Source organism: Plectropomus leopardus, chromosome 23, assembly GCF_008729295.1.
Source record: "Plectropomus leopardus isolate mb chromosome 23, YSFRI_Pleo_2.0, whole genome shotgun sequence".
Taxonomy (NCBI): domain Eukaryota; kingdom Metazoa; phylum Chordata; class Actinopteri; order Perciformes; family Serranidae; genus Plectropomus; species Plectropomus leopardus.
Window position 1 is genome coordinate 2,914,866 of NC_056485.1, and position 20,860 is coordinate 2,935,725.

The 20,860-nt window shown below is 38.2% G+C and overlaps 1 protein-coding gene across 2 annotated transcripts in view; it reads right to left on the bottom strand.

The window, feature by feature from the left end:
• peli3 (pellino E3 ubiquitin protein ligase family member 3) overlaps positions 1 to 20,860 on the bottom strand; it is a 37,172-nt gene that overhangs the window by 14,078 nt on the left and 2,234 nt on the right. The window contains exon 2 of one of the 2 annotated variants that reach the window (XM_042512481.1): positions 1,902 to 2,099. In XM_042512481.1, the coding sequence (XP_042368415.1) occupies positions 1,902 to 2,074 (173 nt within the window). In that variant the 5' untranslated portion in view covers positions 2,075 to 2,099. Of the gene's footprint in view, positions 1 to 1,901; positions 2,103 to 20,860 lie in introns of both variants that reach the window. The other variant, XM_042512480.1, reaches the window with a different exon arrangement.

Below are 20,860 nucleotides of genomic sequence, written 5' to 3' on the forward strand. Positions count from 1 at the left end.
GTCCCTAGCTTGTCTAACAGAGGAATCCCAGGGAGTAGTGAAGGGGTTTTTGTAAGGGCGATTGAGTCAATGCCGTACAAATCCAAAACAGACATAGAAGCACAAGATGAATTATTACAAGAAATAGTCCCACAGTGATAAAAGAGCTTTTTCTTATTTTCCAGGATGCACTTTACTCTGCCTGCTGAGATAATGATTCGCTGGGTCTAGTTACCGATTTGATTCCATCTGACTTAGCTAGCCATGATTTCTCAGCTACTTAGGCGTTTAGTTTACTTAAGCAATGGCTAAGTTGGGATGCTAATATTAAAATGTGCTTAGCCTCTCTTAGCATTAACATTGAAAGCGGATGAAAACAGCTAGCCATCCTCTGTTGAAAGTTCAAAGATATACCAACCAACCAACCAACTAATCTCCTCAGACCACTAATTATGTTGTATTGTTTGTTTTATTTTCATATAAAAAGAAATGTAAAAATAACAACAATTTGTAAGTTGTGCACAACAATAGAGAACCCCAGTAATGAGTCCTAAATCCTGCAAATCAGTTTGCATTTTAGAACCTGTGTCTCAAAGTTAATGTTTTTTTTAAATGGGTTTTTGTAAGATACCTGAAATAAGGTCTGTGGTTATCACAAGCTTAAGAGACATCCACGTTTTGTTCTGCGACATAAAATTCATCAGTAAATACCCCGCTGTGAACTTTATGTCTTTAAAAAGTATGTTACTAAACTGGCTAAATGAGACTGCAGTAATTTTCTTGTACTTTTTTTTGTTTCTCATTGCTGTCTTACCATGTTCTGAAAGAAATCAGGTCATTTTTCTTTCTGTGCAACTTTAAATGTATGCAGAAATCTGCATGTGCAAAACCAGACCTCAGATTTGGTTTTGTTCAATGGCATGACAATAGGAATTTGCATCCATAGGAGTGCATGGATGCCAATGCAAAACATACACCAAGCCTTTCAGGGGCTCTCCAACCCCTCAGGTCATCAGGAAGTAAGTAGAAAATATTTTCCTGTACATTTCTATATTTATCATATGTATCAAGTGATGTGTCAAGAAGCCATTGGTCTGATTTTGTTTCTAAGCCTTGGCTGCTGATACTTCACATTTCTAGCGTTTTGAAAATATCACTGAATTGTTGGTTATTTAGGTCTTAATGAGGAAGCCATACAATTCTCATCTCAGCAGTGCAGGTTAATTTATGGAAAGCAAGATCTGGAAAAAGATCCAGGGACACACAGACACAAAGATCAAATCATTATATAGGGACTGCTGCACCAAACCTAATCAAATTGGCTATAAAAAATAATATATTGATAAATATATATTAAATATATTAATAAAAAAAAAAAAAAATAGCTGAAATTTATGCGTTTTTATGTACTATGGAAATTATACTCAACTTGGGGCCGACTGGCCAGATCTGACCCCTGATAGGGTGTGATTCACACTGAGAATGGTTTGTATACTTTGGTATAGGTGGACAGAATGCAGACAACAGCATCAAAATAAATCTTATTTACCAAAAAAGATCTAGTGAATAATCCCCCACAGTTTCCAACAAAACTCCGCGCTAAACCTTAAAATCTTAGACATGTCCTAAAATCCAAGAAATGTTCTAAAATCCTTGAAACATGCCTATCCTCTGAACATCCTAAAATCCAAGAAACGACCAAAAATCCCTGAAATGTCCTAAAATGTGCCAACGTATAAAAATCTTCAAAATGGTCTAAAATGCTGAAAATGTGCTAAAATCCTAGAAATATTGTAAAATCTTCAAAATGACCTATAATGCATATGTTTTGGGGGTGGGTATTGACCCTCTGTGTCCATGCCTACATCAGTAAACATCAAAAGACAGTTTACATCAGCAGAGACAGTGTTGCAGTATCTCACCCTAAGACTATGAGCTCGCCGTACTTGACGGGCTCCTTGTCCTCAGGGAAGACTCCGTCGTGGGGTTGCGAGCTTGAGCCCAGAGGAGGCGAGGGCTGGCTCTTGTTGCAGGATGGGCGCAGCTCCAGAGATGGCGGGGGACACAGCGCCTCTGAGCTACCCTCCAAAACCATGCCCACCGGCCACAACTGGGGCTCGCTGCTGGGGAGGGATGAGGAAACACAGAGAGGGAGAGAGAGTCAGAAAATCTGCTTTTATTGATGGATTAAGTATGACTAAAAGAGACAAATAAAATATCATATAATCATATGATAAAACACTGCATGGTACCAGGAAGAATACATCGAGTTTTGGTAAAGAAAAATGAGAGAAAGTGGGTTAAAATATCAAAATCAACTTGTGAGTTGGTTCTGCGGTGGATAGTCTGGTGACCTGTTCTGGACAGGTCGCTGGGATTGGCTCCAGCCCCCCCGTGAGGACAAGCAATTACGGAAAATGAATGAATGAATGAATGAATGAACTTGTGAGTTCTGAGCTGTCTCACAGATTCACTCCACATGTGGTCAGTGTGTATGTTTCTACCTAGCTACAGCTAATGTCTATATATCTATATTAAAATACGCAACTGATTATTTCAACATTAGATTATAATTAAGATTATTTTAATCAAGCTTATTTAATATATTCACAAGTGCAGTCAGACAAACACATCATAATCACCCAGCTTGTAAACACTCATTTAGATTAGCAACGTTATTGGGAACAATCATAGACAGAGGAAAATTAGTCCATAATGACATCAACCACATTTCAACAGGCACTCTTTCAGAAAGGGTTCTTCCTCAAGGGCTCAGGTTCTACCCAGAACCACTTGTTTCTGAAGAACCAGTTTTTAAGAATAGATTCTTCAAGTTTTTTTTTCTTTTGTTTGTTTTTTTTTTTGTAAAACCTGAGGGTTCAATGATGCCTTTTCATTCAAAGAACCCATTTTGGGATTGCTCTTTGAGGATTGTTCAGCATGGTTCAAGGTTCAGTGGTTCTTCATTAGTACCCAAAAGGTAAACTTGTTGTACAGACAAGAAATTCAGCATTTGAAAACAAGACATCATAGTGACACAGATGTAAAGGGCATTTAAAAAAAAAAAAAAAATACAGAAAAACAAGCATCATCTAGTATCAAAAATAGTAGAAGAACTCCTTAGAAGGTCATGACAAAATGCTTCTATACAGACACACACACACACTCATGCCACTTTTTAAATTGTCTTCTTAATTCATGGGTACCCCGTAGTTGGCAATTATTAACAGTTTCTAATTTGAAAGTTTCAGTCTAGATGAGACCCATGGAATATGAAAGGGTTCTCGGTACAAGCCTCTGGGTGGATTCTTGTTAGCATCCTAAGAAGGTGGAAAGGTCTGGGTAGAACCCCAGACAGTTCTCCTTTGAACCTCTCACAGTAACTCCTGGGAGGGACCTTCCGTATATGGTTCTAGAAATAACCCTTTATGTTGGTTTCTGGGTAGAACCCTCTGAACCCCCTTTTTAACCAAATTCGCTATGGTTCTTAAACTGCTTCCATTCGGGATTCTTGGAACCTTTTGTGCTATCTAGAAAATCAGGAGGAGGGCATTCACAACAGAAACATTAGTCTCAAAGTGGTGGATTGCATTGATTACCTGCAAGCTTTTGTTCTGTTATTATGAATATTTGCCCCCCCCCCCCCAAAAAAGAAAAACTTGCATTGACTAACTATTAGTGAAACCACTGTACGCTCTTTATTTTTGTTCTCACAGAAAATGAATGACCCTGCTGTATTGTATTTGACTGGACAGTCTGTTGTTTTTACTATTACTTTTATGGTGATATAGTTATTGTCATTGCAGTTTGTATTTGTTGCTTATGTTGATTGCTGGAGCAATATGGCACATTGCCAGGAGTGGCATTGCTAATTTTGCACATTGCATAATTGCACATCCTTATTAGTATTTTTTTCAGGCCAGTTGTATGAATACTTTTAGCATTTTACTATTGTTGTTGTGGTGGACTATGTACTCCTGAAGTGACTCTGCCTGAGTCTGTATTTATTGTTGAATGTTATACTACATCTTGTTGTTGTATGTTGACAGTGCTGCCAAACGAGTTCCCCTTTGGGGATTAATAAAGTTAATCCTATCCTCATGATTAGCAGGGTCAAGCGAGAATATAAAGATAAGTTTAAAGATAAATTAAAAGAAAAAATGAAAAGACAAAGTAAACGCTAAATTGAAATAGGACATCACAAATAGCAAAAAATCATAAAGGCAAGTTTATAAAATGGGTTTTAAGAAGCGGGTGAAAAGAAGTCACTGATTCTGCCAGCCTTATCTAGATAGCACCTTTATTTCCAAGAGTGAAGCCTTGAGTTGTGTTTTACTTCCAACAGAGCTAGCAGCACTGATTCAGCGCTTAATTTTATTTGCCAGTTGGGTGCAATGATGGAGGTCATTTTCCAAAATGCGGATATAGGCCATACTGATATACCAGTCCTTTGTATTTGCATCCATAATAAAAACAAACCCAAAATAGCCAACAAATGTATTTCAGGCATAACTAACTGAATGTGTCTTATTACTGCAGCACAGGGTGAGTGGCCAGCGTCAGTCTTTGTGACGTCGGCTCTTCTGGCAATTGTCATCCTCTTTATGTGACTAAAGTGCTTTCTGTTTGCTGACCCAGGGCCCGCACAGAACAGCCGGCCCATCCTAATCTGATTGGATGGGCGCAGGCGATCCAGCTTTTTCTACAAAGGCAGATAAACTGATCCATGAACCCTGGTACTTTATGATGCATGTGTTTTGGCGTTTTACCGGTGGTTATGATTTACAGTGTGACTACTGGCGAGTGATATGGAGCCCAGGGAGGAGGGCTGGGAACAAGACAGCATGTTCCCTTCTCTTACAGTTAACACTCAGAGACAGATTGCCGCATTTTACATGCTTTTCATTCTTAATTTTTTTTTTATCATTTTGGCTGTGTTCATGCAAATGGCATAGATTTTGGCAGGATTTTGTATGTCATTTTTACTATTTTCCACTCAATTGTTTTTTTTAAAAACTATATTTAGCTTATGGAGACAACACATGCCATATCCACTAGATTAACTGTCACAGTCAATTTTGCCACAAATCCCTGACATATCCCAGGCTGTGATAATCCAAAAAATAGATAAAAAAAATCTACCCTGCGTGTAGTAGTATATTGAAAATAATTCATTTTTGTGCTTTTTTCCTTCTAAAAACATAGTGGCATCCTCACATAAGGCATTTACAGGGTTCAAATTCTTAAAAAAAGAAATAATATTTGATATTTTTGATTAGGACTGATGTTTAAAAAAATAAACTTAATGAAAGCAGAAAATCATATTAATATTAATATTTTTTATAGCCTGATTTTGAAAGGTGCATTTTGTGTTCAGGTCAGAATGAGTCTTTGATATTTATCATTAGAACTGATGTTGGGTAAAAAAAATGAACTCAATGAACTCAAAGAAATAATATTGATGTATAATATTTTTATAGCTTGATTTTGAAAAGCACATTTTATGCGCAGAGCGATGCGAGTGTGTATAATATTAAAGCGAGTCCTAAGAGTTAAACACCAGATAACCATCAGTTGACAAATTGTCATATCCAAGATTCTTAACGAAGCCCAGGAGGCATTCAACCTTTCCCTGAGCAGCAGGTTCACCATTTTTATCAGCTCTACCAGAGTTTGATTATGATGGCATTTCAGAGTGTTCGATTGCAGTCCTGTCAAACCAAACTAAGGATCTGAAACAGGGTCTTTGAACATCTTGGACTAAACACAATTTTCTGAAACAGAAATCCATAACACAACAACAAAATGTCATTGACAAGCATTTAATTAACCAGTAAGAGTAGAGGAAATATGAATATTATGCTAAAAAAGTGTGGGATCAATTCTACCACATGCAGTGTGAGTCACTACGTGGATGTTTTGACATTCGTTTTACACGAGTCAAACAAAGCTCAATCCCTGTCTCTGCACACAGGTTCTAAGCCAGTCCTTAATGCTCAAGCCTATTATTAATCAAAAGTGGGCGAGACCACCTACACGGTGGAAAGCGAGCGCTGCAAAAGCATGACAAAGCCCTTCAAGCTTTGTTCTCCCTTTGAGCAGATTAGATAATCATTCTGGGAATGTCAACGTAATAACACTGAAAATACTATCCCATGTTTGGACGGGTTCCTCTTCCTTTCCTGTTTGTCTGTGTCAGCATTAACAGTCCTTTTAGATCATCTTCCGCACCAAACTAACCCACACGCACTACACTACCAGTGAGTGAACTGCTCGGTGGTTATTAGACCTGATTGAATTTTGGCCATCTGATGGGGTCCGATGAGGAGGATACCTCCTCATAATCAGATGACGGATGGCAGAGAGCAGATTCAGGCAGCCAGTGGCCATTTCATTACCCGGCCTCTCTGTTGGCCTGACTGGATATTGAGCGGTGAAAACGATGCAGAGGTGGAGGCAGAGTGGACTCAGGGGAGCCTGGGTGGACAGAAGCAAATGAGGGGAAAGAGCAAAAGGAAAGAATAGAGAATGGAGAAGAAATAGAAAGTGGGGCTTCCTCTTGGTGGCAGAAGCACCATCGATCGTGGGGAACTTCCAGGGCCCTCTAGATCTTGACAAAAGACACTTAAATATATTTAAAATCACCAAATGATTTTTCTTAAAATCTCAATATCAAAGTTTATCCAAATTCATCTTCCCGACGGCACATGGACCATGGATTGGTCATTTACTCAATCCATTTAACAAGGTCAATATTGGCTCATATTCTTATATCCATCTTGCGAATTGGAATGGTGCATCTTTAAGAAACAATTCGGCAACAATAAAAAGAAACCTGTGCCCGAAAGGGCTAGACCCAAATATTTGGCTATTCGAGAATTTGTTAATTGGGTAGGTGTTCAGTTATCAGTTTAGGCATTTCTGATATTCATTGTTTTCAACGCTCATTAACGGGTTTATTGACTGAGTTGAGCCATTTCTGTGTCGGTGTGAGCAGCACACTGGAACACAAACATGTGAGCCCCCCAGACACAGAACAGGTGAATTCCAATATCTTCTATAATGAGGACACTTAAAATTTTAGATGCACAACAAAATTTACCGGACTAATTTAGAACACTGGACTAAGATTATTATATTGCGGAACTTTCTGAGTTTTTTTAACTTTACAAACTACAAAGTTTCACAACCACTGGCAAGCAGTTAGAGGCACAGTGGGCTCTCGCTCACCTAACACTGAAGCTCCGTGGCGCATAGTGTCTCTCTCTCTCTCTCTCTCTCTCTCCCTGGCTCACTGACACTGTCGGGGGTCGAGATTCCATCTCCCCTCACCTCCCTCATCCTCCCTAATCTGTGAAGAGCACAGCCTATCCCCACCTGACAGTAACCCGTGAAGCGCATGGTCTCTCCGTAGTTGTAACTTTGTAATGACACACTGTAGAACCCCAAGACACAAAACATTAATCTGTTACACAGAAAAAAGTACAGTCATTAAACTGACAGCCCTGCATATGTCATATGACATATTTCATAGAAGACAGAGGAAGGATAAACGGTCTCAATCCAAAAGACAAGGTCCACCGATGGTTTTCGGTATAAAGATGATTAGCCAGCTTTAACCCTTTGAAAGCTAGATCAACATCAGTTTTCTTGTGCTGTATTCAGATGCCTCTCACACGCTCTTTGACCCTTTGAAACATGATTTGCTTTTATTTTCTCGAAAACTCGCAATGACCAAATGTCCCAACAACTGCAAGAAATTAGGAAAACGTGTCAACAAAATTATGTATAAATGAGTTTTTCAATTATTTCTTTATTAATTTCAACATTTAACAACTGAAAAAACATTTAAAATATAATACAGAAATGAAGGAGTATAATAAGACAAAACAATATAAAATATAAAAAAAAAAACATTAGTAAACTATTCAAAAATAAATGAATAAATAAGAAAATAAAATTACAAAACAGTAAAATAGATAAAATAGAAATAAACTGTTTATTTTTTTTATTTTAGAACCAAGGGTTATTGGTTATTCTCTTGTTTTTTACTTTCATGATTATTTATCATTATTGTGTATTTATTATTCTCATTATTATTATCAGGTAGTTCTATCATAATAATTTTATATTTAAAATTATGTTACAGAAAAATAAAATAATATACAAAAAATAGATTGATTTTTTTTGGTTATTCTCTTTTAACTTTATTTTTTTTAATTTTTTTTATTTTTTTTTTTTACAAATTTTCTTGTTAGATTGCTCATTGCCTTCTCCCCATGTTATTTCTAAAGAAATAAAACCAATTTTCTCAGTTTCAAAGGGTTAAAAAGTAGATATTTCCCCCAGCAGCACTGCAGGAATGATTAGCTTTCACTGCAAACGTGCCACCCCCCCACCCCCGCCTCCGGTACTTTTCTCAGTCTGTGCACTGCAAATGATCTCACTGAGCAGCATTACCATGAGGATAATCTATAAAAGCAAAAGAGGCATGACTGCCATGAGTGGATGAGTAGATGTAGACGAGAAGGAGGAGGGAAAGGACTGGGAGGTGGGAGCCAGAGGAGGAGGAGGAGGAGGAGTGAAGTGGGTTTGAAGGGCAAGGAGAGGTGAAGGAAAGAAATAAAGGAAGTGGCAGATGTGAGATGCTGTTGGTCTCCTGGAAACACACACACACATAAACACACACAGAAGCTTGAACAGATCTGTGTGGATGATGAAGAGAGGAGGGAAATGAGGAAGAGGAGAGCGAGGCGGAGGGTATGTATGTGTGTGTTCGGGTGTATGTGTTAGCGAGCGCATGCGCGGAAGTGGCGGGCCTTGGCAGGGTGATGGATTGCCTGTTCTGTGCCACGCATTTTCTAATCAACCCACAGCCACATCCTGGGGGTGGAGAAAAAGAGGAGAGAGAGAGAGAGAGAGAGAGAGAGAGAGAGAGAGAGGAGTGAAACAAAGAAAAGCTGTCTGACAAAGGAAGACAAAGGAAGGAGAGAATAATAGAGAGAAATAGATAAAGGGAATGCAGTTCATAGGAGCAGAGTGGAGTGGCTGGAGGGTCTGTGGTAGGAACGGCTGCTTCTGCTTCTGCTGCTGATGGTGCTCAGGCTAAACACACTCACACACACGATTACACAACATAACACACTGCAAATAACACTGCCCTGTAAAGCCACGCAAAGAACCACGCAACAGAACACACTGCATCACAGCAATACAACACTACACACAAACTGTGCTGTGCATACTATTCAATACAAGGTGATGTAACAAAAGTGCACAATACATCACAACACATCTCCACACAGCACAGTCAGTGGTCCTCGGGGCCAAAACCAATATAATTATTTTTTAAAAATCCAGTATTGGCTGATAATATTTTACCATAAACAAACATGTTTAATGATTGTCCTTTAATTTTGGTCACCAATTCCACACTCATCCGTATTTCTTTGTGTACATGGCAGCATGGCTCTGTTATGTCTGTTGGTTAGTTGATCCACCATTTTTGGGCCATAATGAAATTTTAAATTTTTGACATGAAATTTTAATGTGTCCTAATATAACACTTCTTATTATATCTTAGGTTATAGGACTGGGCAATATGGCTTTAAAATAATATCACAATATTTTTAGGCTATATCACAATACACAATATATATCTATTTTGAAATCTCTAAACTACTGTAAACTACAAAAAATACAAAAACTAACTAACATGAAATGAACAGATAAACTACTGTTATGATGAGGTTTTAAAAAATACTGTTCTAATGTTAAAGTATAGTATAAAGTTAAATAAAGTACTGTTATAGTAAAGTTGAATTAAGTATTATACATATTTATTATATAATTAAGGAAATCAAAGCGGAACCCATGATGCTTTTATTCTGAAGGACTCAGCTTGTTTTGGGCATATGAAATGATAGAATTTTTTTATTGTCAGATGATATATTTCATCATATCGCACAGCTCTATTATGCTATACCATAGTTTGGGTGAATACTTGATTCTAATTGGCTGCAGGGTGACTGATAATGGGAAACCTGCTAGTCGTAGTTCTGGTGAAACTATCTGTTCACTGTTTTAAATTACTACATAAAAGAATCATCAATGGTATCATATATCTACTGTTTATCAATCGTAGGCAATGGTATTGACTTTGAATAATGCTAGCATGATGTTCTGGCGAATAGCTAGGCCAAAGGGTTCAATGAGGCTAGTGATCAAGAAATATCTCCCATTGCCAAGTGGTATCTAAGGTTCATCCTATAAACTGGAGGAGTGAATAACATTTCCAGTGCTCAAGAACCTCAGGCACTGTATTGATTGTTCCAGATATCAGTCAAACCCTAACAGAGTTATGGCTTGTGGAAAACTTTAGATTTTGATTACAAAAGGCATTACATTATAAATGAATATCCTTACTTTTTTACCTCTTAGGTAAACTATTCCTGCTTCTAAAAACAGCTAAAAAAAACAGTTTATGCTGGTAAATGTTTTTTGTTGGTTTTAGCTGGTCGAAGTTGATCTTAGATGGTGCTGACCCAGTTCTTGCTGGTGTCTGATAGTTTAGCTTGGTGGGCCACCAGCTGGAAAAGTTGATGTGACCAGCCTGCCAAGATGCACACATTTATCTTTATGAATATCCCATGACAGAAGACTAATATAAAGCGATTTATGTCCTTTGCTTTTCATACTTGCCCCTCATGACACTGTTATTCCTCCAAACTCAAGGACATTGATTTTGTTTTAATTTTACTGGAACTTCACTGGATAAATCGGCTAGAGTGATCATCACAAACTGGCACAACCAGCTAAACCATTACATATTATGTAAAAACATACCGTCCGTGAACCGTCCGACATGCGCTCATCAGGCATTATCCTTTACATAATGCGCACACAACACTGCTTATGAATTAGTGCCCTACAATTATGTTCTTAAGGTTAAGTTATGGGGATTAGGTTGAAGTAAGTAAAGTTACTGTGAGTCATTTTAAGAAATGTTCTCAACATGTTTCTTTTCCTAAACCTAACCAAAGTTTACTCAAAGGTCACTCGCTCACCTTTCTCCCGGGGAATGTCCAAGGGGAGGGTCCCAGGATTTGTGACCCATTAACAAAATCAACTTATTTATTCTTATCTCCCATCAGCTCATTGGTCATATGATCACAGTCTTCCAAAATTCTTGGGCTATACAAGAATTACTGGCTCATGATTGCTGAGGATATGTACAGATTTAACATTGTTAGAGGAATGATATTTGGTTGTGATGTTGGGTGACCAAATATAATTCCAGGACAATATCAATCAGTGTATGGTTTGTTCTTTGTTTATTCTGTTTTCAAAACTGAATCTCAAAAACCAAATAACCAGCATGGTTATGTGTTTTTCTGTTTTCAAACTAAAGGGGAAATACAAAAAAAGGAAAACAAAACAAAACAAAAAACTTGATCTTTTACAGTTTTGTTTTCAATTTTAAATCCAGAACGGAAAATCAGTGAAATAGATTTTTTTAACTATGGCTTATTTACTCTGTACAGGTGCACCTGTTGAGATATGTTTGGCCTTGGCCCCTCCCCTGTCCAAATGCCGAGTGAAGTGGAAGTTTACTAAAAGCCCGAACCCAAGATGCTGTGCAATTTGAGTAAGTATTTGACACAAAAAATGATAATACAAGAAAATCACTGTTGCTGCTAATCCCTAACATATCCCAGGCTGTGACAGTCAAAAAATCTACTTTTTATGAAGTATATTAAAAATAATTTTTACATTTTTGGTGGGCTCTTTAACAATCTGAAAACATAGTGGCATCATGACCAAAATTTTGCAATGTAAAGGGTTCAAATTCTGAAAATCAATGAATATTTGATATTTATGATTAGGACTGATGTTGGTTAAAAAAAAACTCAGTGAAAGTAGAAAATTATATTAATGTATAATATTTTTTTAACCTGATTTTGAAAAGTGCATTTTGTGCGCAGAGTGATACGAGTGTGTGTAATATTAAAGCGGGCCCATAGGTTTATGCTTAATTAGTCAGTTGGACAAAATCACACCTCCATTACTGTGGATGTTGCGGTGTAACTGCTGGATGTGGTGATAGGCAGGTGTTTTCGTGGTGGTGGGACTGTTTTAGGAGGCATATAGTGCATGCAAAATGTGTATACTATCATATCATCATCGCTTTTTGATATTGTAGCTCGGCACCCTCCCTCATCCTGTTTTTCTTGAACATTTGTAGTCTTCTTTTCTTTTTCTGGCGTCCCTCTCCTTCACTCTCAGCATTCACTCTCTCTCTAACCGCCCACTGCAGGGGAAGGACGAGTGTGTGTGGAGTGTGTGGGAGAGCAAGAAAGAAAGAAAGGAAGAGTCAAATTTGTCTCTTTCCGAAACAAATGAACAGAGTGCTAAATATACTCCAAATGACAAATGAACCCTGCAGTGAATTATGGCCTCATGACAAAACTCATCACACAATTTCTCCTTTTCAACCTGTTTAAATAAAGATTTTCCACTTCTGTCTGCACATGTATTCTTAGATACTGGAGCTGAGACAGTGCTTTTAGTTGGGAAGTCATAAGCAGAATGTTATACATGTTATTACATTGACTTAAAATGTAGAATAAGGGCTGATTTTTTTTTTTTTAAATAAAACAAACAGAGTCAAATTAGACACAGATTGGTTTTATGTTTTCATATTGAATGCATGACAGAGCCAGAGAGCACGCCTGCTCAACATTATGTAACACTTTATACTGTACAAGTCCTAAGCCAGTGTTATGAACGAGTCTGTTACCCTCCCCCACCACCAAATCCAGCCTTCTTTTTTCACTTTTCTCTTTCTGCTTCCATTTGCTTCCATTCAATTTTTCTTAAATTCACCTGCGGCATTTTAAGGGTTTATTTATTGATATTTACGGGGTAAATCTCACCTAGTTCCAGACATCTGAATCATCCACAATTTCTTTTTTTTAACAATTCAAGGTCTGGCGTCGACTAGTCTCTCATTGCCAAAACTCCACACTTAAGTGTCAGGTGAAAGATCTGTCTGAAACCATCCAAGGGCATATGTAGTGTTTAAACATTGTATGTGTGGTGTGTTTGTGTGGGGGGTGTTGCGTATGGAAACAGGTGGTTTGGGGGTCATCTTTGTGAAAATCAAACACTTAAGTCTTTTGTGGCTTTTATGTTTTCATGCATGCTCTCTGGCTCTGTCATGCTTTCGTATTCTAAATTTTTAATGGGACTTGTCTCCTGCGTGCCGCCTAAAATTCTATGAACCCATTATAATCCTGCATGAAGGGAATAAAATCTCTCCGGCTTGTTTGTATTTTTTAAACCAATCAGAAGAGTGTTTGGGTGGCGCTAATGGCCATTCAAGTCGGGATTCCAAATCGAAAACTCGGGAAAAATACATGTAGATTGAGTCTGTCGAATTGACGTCACAGCAATATGGCGGCGCACGCAGTGAATGGTAAGCAGAATTACCTGTTCATGACATTTGCAGGACTTAATGACATTTCTAAGATTTGAGGATGTTCCTAGAATTTTAGGATACTTCAAGGGTTTGAGAGCCTTTCTAGGAATTTAATAAGTTTCTAGGATTTTAGTATTTTTTTAAGATTTAAGGACATTTTTATAATTTTAGGACATTTCTATCATGTTAGGACATTTCTCTGACTTTATAACATTTGCAGAATTGTTGGACATTTCTAGGATTTGAGGACATTTCTGAGATATTAAGATGTTTATAGGTTTTGAAGACCTTTCTAGGACTTTCTAGTTTTATGCACTGGCAACCTGGCACCTTACCGGAGGCCAGATTTGTCCTGTGGGCCGTAAGTTGAAAATCACTGATGCAAGGGCATGCCACCATGTAATTAACCAAACTGAATCATATCACCTCGTGTCATCCCAGCTTTACTGTAATACTGTGTATCTTTAAGCAAACTTACATAATCCAGAAGTTTCTATCCATCATTAAAACCCAGCTAGTATCACGCATCTCTCAAAGGCGATATATTCATGTGTGTGTGTGTGGCTGCTGCTATGCTGTGATGGAGTGTGTGTCCTGCAGCCCTGTCTGCTACTAAATAGCCCTGCTGTCTAGGATGCAGTAAGGCGGTAGGAAATGAGGGAAAAGAGCAAGTAAGCAGGAGCATGGGAGCTGCTAAGACTGAGAGAAACAGAGACAGAGAGCGTGCACCTGTAGCACTCATCAGGTGGATTTGAATATCAAAGGAGGCCTGCTCACATGACCCTGTTTGTAGACAGGCCTGACCCTGGAAGCGCAGGTAAAAGTGAAAGGGAATGTTTAAGACTCTCACCTTTGTTCTCTCCTCTCATCATTAAGCACTAGACGCTGCAATTCAAAAAGCAGTCAACTGGATACACAAACAGCTGACTGAAAAGCCAGCATACCTCCTACACTACAGCTCTCTGAAGGTCACTATCATGGCGTGTGCTGATATTTGATACCTGCGGAGGGTCAACCAGTTTGGTCATGGAGGCAAAGGGACAGGGTTTCTGACTGATAATAACGAGCTGCTGCGATCTACTACTTAAAAATCAGCTACACCATATGGTTACATCATGCCTGTTGCTATGCAACATAAAGTATGACAACAGCTTGTGAGCTGTCTCATTGAGCATCACAGTTTGTAATTTGATAACTGGAAATGAGTCAGCATTTAAGATCTATGCCAGTCCAGAATGTAAAGCATGTGGGTAAGGACTGGCTGCTGGTGTTGTAGCAAGCGATAGTGTCTCCACCTAAAATAGTGAAAGTGAGTTGGACATTTTTTTTCTTTTTGAAATTTGGCAGTACTGTTGGAGTGAGTCTCCTTTTTTTTCTTTTTAAATGTAGGCCTTATTTTTATAGTTCTGGCCATCATTGCCAATAGTAACAACACTGTACTCAAAAAGTTACAGTAACTGCTGGAATCTGGGTGACATATTGATGTAAAAAGAGGACTGGACACAGTATTTGAGGTGGGGCCCTGTTTATTCCTATGAAAGTTGCTCAGTGGCACGTGAAGCCAAAGAAGATTGACTTGCATGTGTACAATTACCCAGATTTTCAGCTCTGTTTCTGTATTATGGGGCCCATACTTGGATGTATTAGGAAAATCTGGATACAGCACGGAGGAGAGGCCCTGTTCATTCCTATGAGAGTTGCTCGGTAGCGCATGAATCAAAAAATGTGATATTTACGTGGTATGAAAGTACCTGGATCTTCCACTTTACCGGGCCCATACCTCATGAGCACTAGAGACTTTAGGCAGCCGAGTGTGCCCAAGGGGGTAACTTCCACTGGTGGAGTGACTGACTTCTGGTTTAGCACTTAGCAGTTTAATCTTGCAGCTCTTTCAGACTTTCCAAATGTTATCTAACAGATTTTGATGCTCATAAAAAAATATCCAATTGTTACATATGTCTCTTTCCCTATGTAAGTCAATAGGAAAAAGTCTTTCTGGGCCCCATGGCATCATGTCATGGACCTGGATGGTGTAGTTCCACTTTTGGCCATTATGAAAAATTTGCATCAGTGCCTGGTGCACTTCTGTGGCTTTGGCCCATGGAGCAGGCCCACTAGAGACTTCCGCCATCAGAGCGGCAGACTTCTGCCAGCTAAGTGGCTAACTTCCTGTTTTAAAATATTATTGAACCAAATGGATCAAATCTCAATAGTAAAACGAGTGTGATGCTAAAAAATATTCCTGTCTCTTTTAGGTATAAGTCTATGGGAAAAAAAATTTTTTTTGGGGCCCAGAGGCATCACATGAAGAACGTAGAAGTTGTAATTCCAGGTTTTGGCCACTATATGTTGATTTGCTTCAACTTGTTCCAGTGGGCTTGTGTTAAAATCTTACACCAAAGCTGTAGCTTCTTCTGTGAAGGAAAAATAAGGATAGCCTTTACAGCAGCAATACTCCTGAGGAACTGAGACAAAGAACAAGACAAGGGACAGATAGCTAAGTGCTAGTGCAACTAAGCTTCCCCACTGACACTGACTGCCTTCTTACATAAGAGACACCAGCTTCATTGGCTACTTCCATATCATTGCATGTAACATGAGCCTTGCCCACGAAGTTGCATACCATTTTGCCTTCCTTGAACTAAGAGGCGCCACGTTTGCTTTACCTACCAAATATACATATTGAAATCTAGTCAGCATGATGTTGCGCTAAGAACAGCAATCACTTCCAATTAGACAATTGGCAATTGATTATAATTGTGATAGTGATATGTAAAACTGGCAAACTTGTTTATGTTGTCATTTTCAGCCATAACTGCAATTTTCAAGGATGTATAATTAAACACAGTGGCCAGACCATTGTGGCATTTCTGCTGTGCTTATTTTAATTAACTGTGTTGCTCTGCAAGTGTCTTTAATAAATCAAATCTTATGACATGTAAGCAAAGCAATGTACTGCTGTGGATTGGGGCTGTAGCAAAACATATTTTAGCCATCTACACATATATCAGTCAAAATGTACGCTATATTTGGAATATTTTTCCACTTGACCTTACACAATAACCAATTTAGGCAGTGGTTGACCAAAAGCAAAAAAATGTTCTGCAAAGTAAAATTACCGTTTTTGTCAATGAGTCTGGTGGCTTTGGGGGCTTATAGGTGGCTAAAAGCTAACTGATTGAGGCAGCGTTTGCTCAAAAACCGTTTCATTTAATGTGTGTGATATGGAAGTTATTGTAAACAAACAGTGATTTCAACTTTACCAGATGGATATGGTGTTCAAGATGATGATGTAGCATATTAGATCCTAGTTGAAAGCCAGTATACAGTCAGCAAGAGTATCATATCCTCATTCACATCTTAATCCAATTACGGGGTTGACAATCTTAACCCTTAGACAATCCCTAATTTTTACCCTTGACAAACTCTTTTTCCCTTCAGAAAATCTTAAAGGAAAACTGACTTCACATTGAAACCAGTTTAAACTATACGGCTCAAAGAACCACTTCACAGGTTTATCAGCAGCTCAAACTATTTTGGGTTATTTTAAATCTCCCCTTCTGGTTACTGTAGGCTCACCTCCTCTCAGTTTGACACCTAGGGCTTCGTAAGCGCCTGACAGGTGGGCCGCTTCTGTGTTACCTCATCTTGCTGCCACACACAAACACACACACATGCACACAAAGTTGGAAGCTACAGTTTTGTAGACTGTATAATGCATCATTTGATATGACCAGAATGTAATTATTATAGTTTGGGAATTAAATTCTTTCAATGCTGGGCTGTTAGTTATTTTATATTTGTCTCAAATATCTTTAACCAGTTCTTTATAGTGGTCATAGACTTAATAATAGCTCAGACTTCTCTATCTGCATCACATCTCTTTTTTTGTTGTTGCAAGATCTTTCTAGAAACAGCTGTATGATTTTAAAAGAGCTAAACAGTTATATATATACTTTTTCTACTTCTTTTTAGTTCATTTGAAGTATACTGAGTCCTTAAAGAGTTCGTCATCTACTAGGCCAGTTGTTTTACTAATACCACTGAAACAGTAGCTATTATTGATGCTTTCACTAATACTGCTACTGCTGCTCCTACTACTACTACTACTACTAATACTACAACTACTTCTACTACTTCATTTGATTAATTAGCACTAATGCTACTAGTACTGCAAGCGCTACCATAACCATTACTATCACTGAGGCTAATGGTGTTAAGTGGACTACTAGCAAAACTACCACTTACTTACTTACCACTTATAATAATAATAATACTGCTACCAGCTATCTACTTATCAAACAGCACAGATGTTACTGTTACTATCTGACTACTAATGCCTCCACTATACAATTACTGATGTTCATGCCAGGGATCGACCAATATTGGCTTTTCAGGGCCGATACCGATTATTTGTAGTTAATGTGACCGATAACCAATGTTTGGAACCGATATGCTTTAAAATAAAAATGAAAATCTTTCTGTCAATATTTATAATTTGGAATATAACACAAAACTTTGTTTAATCAAAACTGAAACTTTCAACATCATATACAGTAAGTTCTCAGCAACTTTTTCTTTTTAAATAAAAAGCCAAAAAACAGGAGAGCTTCTTAAAACTAGTAATAGTACAACAAAGACGGTGCTCTTTGGTGAAGGGCATGAACAAATCTACAAAAAACAAAAAGGAAACAAAGCACTTGTCTTTAGGGAAAAAAAAAAGTCAAATGCCTTTATTACATTGACAGGTTCTAAAGGAAGAACATGATGAAAAAGTATTACTATGACACATTTCAGTTTGCAGCATTCTTCAGGAAGTTACTTCCTAGGTTACTTCATTTGACACGTTTTGGCATCAAGGCTGGTTTCTGTTTTTTCTAAACTTTTTTTTATGAGGTAAAACTTTAGATTAAAAATGAATGAATAAAAATAGTCCCCTGAAGTTTTAAAAAGTGAAAGTTCCTCCCATGCTGACACTTTCTTTGCACTTTTTAATTAACTAATTTTACTTAATATACAGATAATCGGCAAAAATACCAAACACTGGCCCCGATAATCGGCCAGGACAATGATCTGTTGACACCTAGTTAATGCTTTAGGCCTTATAACTACTGCAACTTCTGCTACTACAACAGCTAGTGCTACAACTACAGATAGCATGTTACTGCACCTACAAACTGCATAGTAATTCAACTGCTACTATTATCCCTGTTTCTAGTACCATCACTAATTACACTGCTAAAAGTGCTGGCCATGCTGTCAGTCTTCGGAAACAGTAAGTCTAATTTAAGTGGCTGTTGGATTATTAAAGGTACCCCTTGGAGAAATTTTTCGAGAGCATGTTCCTTTTTCAAGTGGCGTGATGTGTATTCTCACAGATGGTTCCACTTTTTGACAGCTGGTGGAGGATATACTCCAAAAAAACACTGGATTCATTAACTGCTAGCTAACAAACTATGGATGTAAAACATAGTGAAACACTGGAAATCAGGGTTGCAAATCTTTTGTTTGGAGGGAAATGCCTTCCACGTGTATCTTAGACTCAAGACCATAATATAATATCTGCAGTTTTATGTTAAAACATTTAGTAACAGTGACAGAAGGAGAAAGGTTTCAAGTCAGCAACTCCTGCAGTATTCAGGGCTTGACATTTACTTTTTTGCTCACCAGCCACTATGGCCAGTGGTTTTCAAATGTTACTAGTCACTCGGCATTTTTTATGAGCCACAACTTTGTTGTTGGGAAATATTGCTTTATTTAAAGATTTTTGTTTTTGGCTTTTCGTGCCTTTAATATAGTGCAGTTACAGAGTGACAGGAAAGGGGGAGAGAGAATGGAGATGACATGCAGCAAAGGGCCACAAGCCAGAATCGAACCCAGGCCGCTGCTAAGGACTCAGCTTATATGGGGCAAATGCTCCACTCACTGAGCTAGAGGCCGCCCCAATTGGGAAATAATGTTTCATTTGATTGTGTGCTACAGTTTACTTGATTAACTAGATTTACAACTCTTCATACACAAAAACTACAATAATAAAAAAAATGCATTAGGAGAAATGTTACAGTTAGTTCCACCTTGGCTATGTGCTACTTGCCAAAGTACTTGCTAAATACCAATTGCTTCAGTAAGTGTTTTATCCTGTTATGCTTCTTGCATCAAAAGGCGTCTTGAAAGCAGGGATATGGCTTTTTTCCCCCTCATCCTGGTGATCGGAACAGCTGGGTGATTCCGTCAAATAAGTGTTATGTTGGATATGTTTTAAATCCTGCAATGGCGGAGCAATGCTGATACACTGTCCTCCGCTTATACACTGTCCTCCGCTTATACACAACTTTTTCTCTGATGCTGTTGTAGCTGACTGGGAAACTGGGGGTGTTACAGCTCTCAAATTTTTTTTTGCGCTTGCTAATGTAACTTTCAGGCACTCTGATCCACTTGTCGTGCTAACCTCAGCACCTTTTGCTAACGGCTTACGGTTGAAAGTTTTCTGGTAAAACTTGCACTTGTGAACTTTAGTTCCATGTAACGTGCATCATTCTACATACAGTGTATGCGACCTGCCAAAGTGGCTAGTGAAAGTGACTGCGTTATATGCCACTGCCAAATTCTACCCACAATGGGTGTCGATATCGGTACTTGATTGCTTTTAAGGTATTGGCGAAAATAATCCAGTAGCAAGTAGTAGACTCAGACTCTCCACTTGATCAGCAAACATTCTATTGCTGCCATCCCCGGAGCCCCTCTCCTTCCATCTGATGGTCAGTTCAATGTCAAAGTCTGTCGGTTAGCAGTAACTAACACAGCAGCAGCAGCTAACAACCAACACCAAGCCCTTAAATAATCCCAACAAACACAGACAGACACCGAAACAGCTAAACTCTATCGTTAATAACCATTAAATAATGTTAGCCATGTCATGCTTTTAGTGTGGCAGGCCCGACGCTCAAACTCCTGCAGCAGCAAGTACAACCAATACAGTCTGTGATGGGGTGAAGCCGAGCACAATATATTAACGGCGTTGGCATTTCTGCAAGCTTAGATGCCACACAAATGTTTAAAAGAATGGATGTACTACATGCAACTCCATTCATATTATGGGTATCAGATGAAGTACTCTATTGGTATAGGGATTGGTGTTGGTACTATAGTTATTTGTTTTTTTTTAGATGTCTCAGTCCTAGTCATACTGGTACTAAGTAAGACTGTTGCAACAAAACTCCTACATGTACCAACAATAATTTTAAGTAGGTTTTATAAAAAAATTTATACAACTTTATATTTGTAAGAGGAGGACTGTGTTTTTGTCTGAGACGGTTATTTAAGGATCACGTATGTATACATGTGACAACTTCAGTGCTAAATTTCTGGTTATATTCTGTCGATTCTGAATAATTGTAATTG